The following is a 10,858-nucleotide window of genomic DNA, read 5'->3' on the forward strand; positions in this document are numbered from 1 at the left end:
TATCTGCACAGACGCAGACACCTACGTTCAACAAAACAGTAGAAGAAGAGTTTTGAACCTCTTTTATTTATGAATTATTTCCAGAGCTGAGTCTTTTGCTCCAGATAAGTCAGCCAGCTGTAATGTGCTGTATGTGTATGCATCACTGTAGAGCAGTGGGTTTCAGCATTATCTTCTGGTTTGCTCTTTGATGCGGTAAAAATAAATGAGTTGCATTGCTGTTGGTATCTTCAGTACTTTTAGTTGCACACATCAGGATACATGTGGCCATCACACTGTATGACACCCTATACACAGTATATGTTATGCACCGTTGTGTCTGTGTTTGTTCAGGCTTAGTTGCAGTATATGACACTCATGTCTTGCAGTAAAGTACCTGACATGAGTATTTCTACTTTGTACAGTAGTGCAGCTCCATTCCACTGCATTTTAGGTGAATAGGTTGGATTATGGTTATTATTTTTTTAAATTCAGTCCATTTTATTGACTGTACATGCAAAATATGCAACTGCATTACGAAAAGCTATGAAATGTGTTTTTTAAGCCTAATTATGAATGAAATTCCCTAAAGCACAATCTATAAATTAGTTGTAGAATACTAGTATTAATACGCTGGGCACGTTTAACCATACTCACTGTTTAAAGTGCTAAAGCTTATATCAGTGCACATGACTGTCCTTTTTAATCTGCAGACAAAGATTTTGCTTTGTGTAAAAAGACTTTAGTGCCTGAACATATTTTTGTCATTTTGCATGTGGGTGAGTACTGGTTTTTGAATATATACCCACTGACAGTGGTGACACAGTGGCCTCGCAGCTGTGATACAGAATCAGGGTTTATGTTCACAACCAGGCTTCTGCTCAACACTTGGCCGAGAAAAGACTCTGCTGTTGTTACTGTGTGTGCACAACATACCTATGAATAAGTAATTGTTCAATTCTGTCAACGTTTCCAGTGTATTGTTTGATTCTTGTGAGTTTAGTTCTGACATCGTCCCTCATGTCTTCAGGCTTTCTGCCCTAGTGTAACAGATCCTCCAGTTTAGTGTTACAGCACCCAAAGATCACGATCTCGGTCTCATTTACACACATGTATGCCCACTTTTTCACACATCTACACTCAGACACATTCAGGTTCGATAAAGTCAAATGTAAGGTCAAGTGAGACACAAATGGGTCACCAGATACAGACTTGGTCATACACAAGCAGGTTTGGCACATGCTTTAATACTGACAGTTGAGCACCAACATTTCAAGCTGTCATATGACCTCTTCTGTCTGATTTCATCAGGCTGAGAGCAACACTTACTCATGTCACCCTTAGGCATATGTGTGTTGTAGTTCATGTAAGTGTATCTTCATGCCTTGTGCATGTGCATGTGGCCTTTCTGTAATGGTTCCAGATATCTTACAAATTTAAGCCTTATCTGTCTGAAGCAAAGACGTGCACCTGTCTCTGCCACCACTGGGGGTGTGACTGTGAGGAAGGTGACAAAAGATCTGATGGATTTGAGCCTGAAGAGTGTCTGGGGGAAAATGACCTTTTAATGAATATTAGGGATTAAGGAGACCTTAAATGTACATCATCTGTTATCGCTTACATTGTTTACCCCTGAGCAAAAAGGTCTTATTGTATTATTGGATCAGTGACAAAATAGGATCCTGTTCAACTTTTAGAAATGAACACTAACTAAATCAAGAATTAAATGACGTGTTACAATCTGACCACTTTGCACAAGACAAAATTGGATAAAGAGTAATAAGGTGTTGCTCTAACTTGAGCTTTTAATTACATTTTTCCACAAAGTGTGAACATAGAGTATAAACATACAGAACATCATCTCACCCAGAACACAGCTGAAATAGTTCTAAACATCACTTACTCATAAGTAAACATGTATCACTGATTTACTGTAATCATTAACATAGAACACAGCATCGTGTTTATATAACCCTCAAATCAAAAAATATGCTGTGGAATTTTTTTTCCAGAATTTTCCAGCACAGTAACTGACATATCAGTCCCCTAAAATGCAGGGGCTTTCTGCAGACCACACAGGTCTCTTTGTAGCTCCTCAACGTTTCTGTTTCTTGGTTTTGTCAGGGCAGTGTCCCAAGGCTTACAGAAGGGGAAACTGCACTATTGTCCCACTCTATTGTCTTCTGACCACTCTCGCTGGTATGCAGAAAGGGAGGGCAGGGTAGTGCCTCTGATACATTTAGTAACTCACATACAAACGCAGGAATTCCTGCAAGGTTCTTAGCACTTTGTTGCCTCAGACTGCGAGCTCCAGTTTCCCGTCTTTCCCATAATTTGACCATTCACAATTGATCTTTTCCAACAGAATGTTATGTAATGTATGCATTTTGGTTAAGTCCTTCGTATTTAGAGCCATTAACTGTGGAGTAAATATCCATACTTTATTTGTGACTTTTTGAGTCTAGACGTTGCATCATCAGCTTCTTTTGACAGCAGCTCAAGAAAAGAAAGAAAGAAATTCTCATTTTATTTAAACAATGTGTCATTCATTTTCCAGATGAGCTTACTTGATGATATTCAGGATAAGAAGCAAAGTGTTTCTCACATAAAGAATAAAATACTCAGTTGATATATGATGTAAACAAAACACAAGGTCCCTATGTGTTCAGGTACATTCAGAAACATTATGAACCTGAGAGACAAATGGAGGTGACAATGAAAATGAGGTTCAGATTCATAAGGGAAACATTATCTATTTATAATGAATTCTTTTCAGTTTAGTGATCATATAAAAAAAAAAAAAAAAAAAAATTGTGACTCAAGAAGGGAACTTTTGTTTTTTTATAGTCAATGTTTGTAAAGCTTTGGAGATGAGAAAGAGCATTTTGTTTATGACCAAGCTGTAAGGAATCAGTAGTTGTGTAATGAAATGCATTGGAATGTTATGACCAATACAGCTATGTTGTTATGTTGTATGACTATGAACCAATGGGGATTGACACATTCTGTGGGTGACAAATAAATAAAACAATCAACCAGCAATAGCAGTATTCGTCCCAGTGGAAGGACTATGTTGGCAGAGGCAGTAGCAAAAAAATCCTGAAGAAGTCCAGTTGTTTTACAGGAACGTTTCACACAGGACTATAAACGAAATAGATACCCACATGCTGTCGTCACTCCTGGCATCTCCAGCCTTGAATTTTAAATGTTATAATGTAATCACTTCTGTTTTCTGCATTCTAGGATGAGCTGGTGTGTCCGTGTGTCATTTATCACTGCAAGGTGCTTTAGTCAATATCTATGTAGCCGTGCACGTGCACAGAAACACACTCACGTGCACTTTTGTATTGAATGAAGCAGTGACTTCATCTTACAACCTGAGGACTCCCCCACGGAAAACACTCCTGCCCTGCATTCTCTCTCTCTCTCTTTCTCTCACAGTATCTGTCTTTCTCTCTGCCCCAGAAAATGCAAACGAACAGAAGGAGAAAAAAAATGCTATTGTGAGATAGAGAGGATGCATCCCACTGTACTATAAATAACCCAGTCAAACTGTGTGTTGCTAAGGCTGGCTCAGCAGCCGCTCTTTCATCACTCCTTACCCCTTACTCGCGTCTTTCCCTGCCTCCCCTCTTTACCCCCCCCCCCCGACACACACCTACTCCTCCTTCCGTTGCTCGTCCTGTCTCACTCTCTCTCTCTCTCTCCCTCTCAGAGAAAAACATGTATAAGTGAAAGGGATGCACTGCTTTCAATCTTCTCTTGCTGTGATGCAGAATGTGTGATTTCCTCCATTCACTAAATTTCCTGTCCCCATCAGTGTTGTGTAACCCTGCTGTGAAGGAGACACAGTGTTTGAATGAATCCCTATCAGTTAGAGTCAGAGCAGCAGCTTCTCCTCCTGAGGTTGGCAAAGATGGAGGATGGAAAAAGCAAGTGTTTTCATTCAAGCAAGATCAGAGGGTGAAGGAAGAGACTATAAGATTTCGGGTTATTGTTTTTTTTTTTCTTTTTTTTTATTTAAAGAGACACTCTCTTAGTCAGGATTTCCTTTTTCTGGGATATCTACTCAAAAACTTAACCAAAGCAAGCTAGATTGAAAGGAATTATGAGGGAAGTAGCGCCATCTGCTGGATAAAATATGACACCAGAGTTGCACTACTGTCTGCTAATACTGATCAGTCTCTTTTTCTCTGCCTTACAGCAGCCTGAAGCAAAAGAGGAAGAGGAGGGAGTGACAAAAGACTTGCCAGAGGATGAAGTGCGGACCAGGATAGAAGAGTATAATGCTCAAGTCTCTGAAACTGGCATGAAACTGGTGAGTTTAAGAGGTTTTGTCATCAGTGAATGTATAACAGCAAAGCAGCAAATGGTTGTTTATCTTCCTTTCTTACTCAGTTTAATGACTGGAAATAGGAAACTGTGCTAAGGTAGGAAGCATGTATATAAAAGTAGGAACAGAAGTAAACTGTAGATAAACATGTAGGGTCAGACCAGTAAAATAATAACAGTGGGAAAAAATATGAAAATGTTTACATCTCCAAAGTGTCAGTTAAAAAATGTGAATAACATGAACAACCTAAACTTTCTTAAGAAAAATAAGTGCAATTTTAATAAAATTATGCCTCATTTTATCATTTACACGTGTATTACAACTTACAGATCACAGTGGATCTACAAAGATGTAAAACATTTGGTAACAGGTGGTATGATGTTAAAACTGCACTTCTATTAAGGCATTTCAGGTTGTTCTTGTTATTCATATTTTTTGTGAAAGGATAGTTTGGAAATTTTCCACGCAGTTTTTACAATAAAAGAAAGAAAAACATTTTGGAGTTGTCAGTATTTTTAGGTTATTATAGTTTTAGTGCAAAATATTTTACTTGTCTGACCCACTTGAGATTGAATTTGGCTTTATGTTGCACCTGAACTAAAAATTTTTTCAGCAGCCTTCATTGTTAATATCTTCAGTATGATTTTTGCATTTCATAAATTCATTCCACGGGCTGGATTAGACCCTTTGGTGGGCTGGTTTTGGTATGTTTGACACCCCTGATGTAGGATATCAACTTGAAAAAAGAAGCTGCATGGAGTTGATAAAGATGTTTCTCCCTGTTAAATTATTCAGTGATATAATGTGTACACAAGGGGATAAAATTAAAAAAGAATAGTTTGTTGTGATTTTAAGCATTCACGTGTATTGCTATGTTTCCGTCTTCTAATCTATGCTCATTGTTTTTTTCCTCAGGCTTCAGATGGATCCTTCACAGGTTTCATTAAGGTCCACTTGAGGCTCAGTCGACCAGTCACCGTCCCCGCGGTGGAGCAGGCGGGATCAGAGGGAGCGTCCTGGCAGACGGGCGGCCACATCCGACTGCCATCAGACAGCCAGGAGGAGACAAGCTGTGGGCCGTGTGAAAAGAGGACATCTTTTTACTTACCATGTGACTGTGTGAAGCAGGTCCACATCAGCTCTCTGACCACTACCAGAGAGGTGATCCAGGGCCTGCTGAAAAAGTTCATGGTGCTCGACAATCCCCGCAAGTTTGCATTGTACAGGCAGACGCACCGCGACGGACAGGGTGAGTGACATGGAACGCACCCAGACACAAGCTGAGTCATGCAAATCACACTGAGTCGCATCAGGCGTGTGTGTTCTCATGATCCTCCGGTGTTCAGATCTGTTCCAGAAGCTGCCTCTATGTGAGCGGCCTCTACTTCTGAGGTTGATAGCAGGACCGGACCCAGAGCAGCTCAGCTTCGTCCTCAAAGAAAATGAGACGGGTGAAGTGGAGGTGAGAGAGTACTGTGATTTATTACATATATACTAATAGTACACAGTGCAAATATTTGATCAAACTGAATCCTTTTACCTGAACATTGTGATTTAAAGACGAATGAAGTCTTCTTTTATTGAAATGTATTATGTAGCAAGTGCTGTTTTATTTATGTTTATTCTGTATATTTTATTCTGTATTTAGTTTTCAATTTCAGTTTAGTTTTAGTCAGTTTTACAAATTGATCAGATTCTTTACTCATATTTTAAGGAATTTTAGTTATTTAGTTTTAGTTGTATTATTAATATTGGTTTAGTGTTAATTTTATTCCAGGTTTTATACTGATTTACTAATTCATTTTGCAAAGCTCATATAAGTTGTTTTACACTTGTACACCATAAAACATTAATGCTTAGCTAAAATGGAAATTGATATTCATTTACCTGCAATTCTAATTCATTTCAGTTCATATTTAAGTGTTAATTGTAGGTTTTTTTTACTTTGTTTCCAAGAACGGAAAAAAATATAATTTTAGTTTTTATTCTAGTTAACAGTAGTTTTTCTCTGCTAATGTTTGTTAAGTGTAAAAACCCCATGTGCCATCATAATTATTAATCCTGTGCTTTTTCTTTTTTTGCTTTTCTCCCACAGTGGCATGCGTTCTCTGTACCCGAACTGCATAACTTCCTCGTAATCCTGGAAAAGGAAGAGGCAGAGCGTGTTCGAGCAGTAGAGCAAAAATACGCTGTTTACCGAAAGAAACTGCAACAGGCCCTAAAACAACACGACCCTTGACCCCTCACCTGTTACTTTATGACAACAACCCAGGGAAAAACTGACCCTTTGTCCCGTGACCCCTCAAGACAACATCCATAATCTATTCCGAGACTGGAGCCGGTGCTGGCCTTGTTTCCAGTCTCCACATACACACACAAACGTACACCCACAGATGCATATCCTTTCTCAGGACGCACACAGACCCCCACCACCCATACATGCACTCCCTAAGGAGAAACACAGGGGCTGAGAGCGACGTGAAAGACTACAGTGTGTGTGCTCGACTGGCAGATTGGACGAGTGGTGTTTTCATTGCCAAGGACACACACAGAAAAATTAGAGATAGATCTTCAACTGTTTGAGATCTCATTTGGGACTGATGTGAATCCGAGGTGTTCAAGGTCTCCTTCTTCTTCTGCTACTGCTGCTGCTGCTGCTACTGCAAGTGTTACTTACTGTATGCATGAGTCTCCCTCAGCTCATCCCCCTGCACATAGAGTTAGAAAACAGAAGGCATGGTTACTTTTTTCTGTATCTCTTTGAAATGGAAGGACAATCATTTTTTTCTTAATTGAGGGTATCATCAGATCATTTTTGCTGAAACACAGGATGACTGGATCTGTGAGGGGGGTGTTTAGGATTTAGGGTTTTAATCCTGGCTGTCAGTGCACAGTGCAGAAGTGTGTTTTCATTTAGACTAGTGAGAAATGGAAGGATAAAAAAAGAAACAACTTATATCCATTTTCTGGTTTTTCTCAGGGAGCATGACATGATCAAAGTGAAATCCTAAAGGAAGAGGAAAGAGATCTCCCCTCCACCCGACACCACCTCGTCTTTGCCCACGTTGTCCAAAACTCTACCTTTTCACCCTCTTCTCTGTTCTTATCATCTCACTTTTCTACTTTAATGCGAGGAAGATCTTTAATACAACCCCATTCCCACCCTTTACTCTTTTAAAACACACACAGGCACATGCACAATCCTAACCTCAGATGACAACTGTGATGTTTCTTTTCCTGATTTAACAAACCTTGTATGAACTCCACCTGGAAACAAAGCCTACTGAGGGAGGCAATTCACACTCCTCCATTAATACACTTTACATGCACTGTTAGTGTAGTTGGATTGTTTTGAATGTGAGTGGATTTTAACACCAAAGTTTTGAGGGATAGATCTATAAAAAGATTTTAAATGAATGAAAGATGTGTAAATTTATGGGATTAAAGGTGACATATAAAATAATGATAGTGTATAAAAATTAAGACAGCTTCTGTTTTGCACATATACAGTAGTAGATTCAGGTTCCTGAACTGCTCACAGCTCTGTAGAACCAGGCCTCAACATACATTTCTGTTTTTTTCCCTTTATCTTCCCACCTTCCAGCCCAAAAACTAACGAAAAATTCTGAATTTGTCATAATGGCTATGATGTACCAATGGTGTGTTTGCATTTGCAATGCCTAAGTATTATGTAGACACTGGAAAAAGAGTGATAAGATTTAACTTTGTTGTTACTATGATGAATATTTATATACTTATTCCTTTGGTATCATTCTTACTGGTTGGTGTGTGTGCTCATCTAGGGCAGTGAGGATCATGTGAATAGTGTTTTATGAGTGTCTGTGTGTGTCATCAGCGCTCCCTCATTGGGCCTCATTTATCAAATATCACACATACATTAAGTCCTTATGTAATATAACACATTTTGAATGCAAATTGGGTTAAGAACATATATTTGGCGTGCATGGATCCTACAATGAATGCATTCAGCTGAAGCGTTTCAACAGTTCTCACTTATTTTTTTCCATTTCTTTGACAGAATTACTAATAAATGAGGCCTGTTGTCCATAAGCACATGCTTCAGTAAATCCAAACCTGTTGATTTGTAAAACGGCACCACCCAAAGCCCAAGCTGTTCCTGCTAGTAGTGCCTTTTGTTTCATGAGCTCCTGTGTATCTATGTATAGTGTGTTTCAGTACACAGGTGCCTGAGTGTATGTATGGGTTATTTTACATGTGTGCACATACATCTGTGTTTCTTGGGGTGGTGTTGTACACTGTATGTATTATGTTTTTTTCGTTATGCCGCCCACCCTAAACACCTGTTTGTCCTTCCAACAAGACCTTTGTACGGGTGAGTGAGAGTCAGTGTGTGTGAGTGTGAGTGCATGTTATTTATTTCGTGGTTTGCTCCATCCCTGTGATAGTATATCAAGGATGTTGAGACCTAATGCTTCTTTGCAAATTATTTTTTTTGAAGAGGTGTGTATAACTATATCAGTAGAACTGTACAGATTATCAGAATGAAATAAAAAAGGTCACCCCTTAATCTAATTGAAAATGTTCTTTTGTTCAGCAGTTGCAACATGATTTAACTTTACAATACATTGACATAAAACATTTCTTAAGTTCTGCATTTTAGGAACAGGACTCAGAATGACTCCCAGGGTACATTTCTTTCTCCAATATAAGACAGATACTTGTGCATCTATACGTCATACAGAAGGAATTTGTTTTACACAAAAACCTTTTCAGAAGATTGATAACTAAATGGACTGTGACAGAGGAGATGGATGAACCCCACAGTTACACAGAAAGGCATTTTTCTATACTTTTTTTTTTTTTTTTTTTTTAGCAAGGGGTTGGGTCACAAAAAGGGAGGATAACCTGTACTAATTTCACTTCCCCAAATTAATCTGACAAGCAGAAGTTTTTGTTTTGTTTTTGTTTTTGTTTTGTTTTTTACAGCTGGACTCTTGAACTAACTTCAGTCATGGAACAGCCTCTAGCGATCTATCATTTCTATCATTACTATATTTTTATATCTGCAAAGCATTGGGCTGTCATATAATTTTCACATGACTGTCTAGCATTGCTTTCCAACCACCAGCAGGTGGCGATATCTCATCTGAAAGCATGAACTTTCATTTGGCTATATGTCCATTAAGCAGAATGGAAGTTCTGTTTGGTCATGTGCAGCTGAGTGTGATTGTGTTTGTATATTTGATTATGTTTGATAAAGGAATGCATTCTGGGTCAACTGTGTCACAACAGCGACAACAGCACTAAATCTGGTTGTCTTTGAGCAGATTCCTCTCTCAGAGGGCAGTCAAAATAAGGTGTTAGACCAATAAACCCACAGGTGTTAGTGTCTGTCACAGGCTCTGAGACCAAATACAGCTTGAGTTCCAACCCCACAAGGACCTATAGGTAGCTTTGCACCTGGCCCCATCTCTTGCTGTGGTTGTAAATTCATGTAAATTGGCAGTGGTGCTTGTTCCTCACACTTACACCTCTGTAACATTTAAAGAGGAAAGTGCATTAAGCAGATCAGTTTAGAAGTATTGTCACCCTACTCTCTCTACACCACCAACTAAGAATACTCAGCACAGCCAAGCTGGCCTGAAGGGCTGGCTGCTGCCCAGTGGGCTGCCTGAAACTGTGTCACTATGCTTATTTATGGCAGCAAATATAGACAAACCCCTCTTCTCACCTCTGAGAATGAACTAAGATTAGCATCACCCTCGGCCCAGCATGTATCACTGTCTGAAATTAGCCTGCTCCTCTTCTCATGCCTGGCCCATCTCACTCTGTCTGTCCCCTAACTATATCCAGCCCTGTATAGATCTCCATACTGTCTCCAGTTTCAATCCACAGTTCATCTTCTCTCAGAGGGTATGAAAAGTGAATAACCAAAAGCACAGTGGGGTTCCAAAGAACCAGCCTAGTCCCAGGGCTGCAAATAATGCTTATTGTCATTATTGATTACCTTTATGAGTGTGAGGGTTTCAAGCTCCTGTAGCTCAAGTTAAAATCTCAAAATGTTGCTGAAATGCAAAAAAACTGAGAAGTTCAGTATTTTTCTTTTAAATTACTTCAGTATTTAATAGCATATTGTAATGGCTTCATTCCATGTCTGTCAGCTGATATGTTCATCAGCTGATCTATTTACAGTGGCTCCTTCACTCGCGGAGATTTATGCACTGTGTATAAGTTGTTAATGACAAAAACATTTGACTTTGAGTTATAATGAGTTTTTGTTTTCTCCAGCATGAAAGTGTATCTATTCCTGCAGCTCATCCAGTGTAATATCTCATTTCTGATTTTCTCTACGGGTAATGTAGACCATCTAGATGTGATATAAAATGATTAACATTCTTAAATGCAAACTGGGATTTTATCACATTTTGCAAAATAGTACCTTACAAAAATTATTCCTTTGGCACTCACAACCTTTTTCAACCCAACTCACTCACCAGTCACATTATTCACCAACAGTAACCCAAAAGTTGGGCTTGATGTATATTAAATTACACAGATTTATTA

The 10,858-nt window shown here is 39.0% G+C and overlaps 1 protein-coding gene across 1 annotated transcript in view; it reads left to right on the forward strand.

Annotated features, from left to right (window-relative positions):
• rassf5 (Ras association domain family member 5) overlaps window positions 1–8,861 on the forward strand; it is a 32,083-nt gene extending 23,222 nt beyond the window's left edge. Inside the window, exons 3-6 of the mRNA XM_030133950.1 lie at window positions 4,184–4,297; window positions 5,228–5,561; window positions 5,659–5,774; window positions 6,408–8,861. Coding sequence (XP_029989810.1) covers window positions 4,184–4,297; window positions 5,228–5,561; window positions 5,659–5,774; window positions 6,408–6,551 — 708 coding nt within the window. The 3' untranslated portion in view covers window positions 6,552–8,861. The remainder of the gene's footprint in view (window positions 1–4,183; window positions 4,298–5,227; window positions 5,562–5,658; window positions 5,775–6,407) is intronic.
• The last annotated feature ends 1,997 nt before the right edge of the window (window positions 8,862–10,858 follow it).

Source organism: Sphaeramia orbicularis, chromosome 5, assembly GCF_902148855.1.
Source record: "Sphaeramia orbicularis chromosome 5, fSphaOr1.1, whole genome shotgun sequence".
NCBI classification, from domain to species: Eukaryota; Metazoa; Chordata; class Actinopteri; order Kurtiformes; family Apogonidae; genus Sphaeramia; species Sphaeramia orbicularis.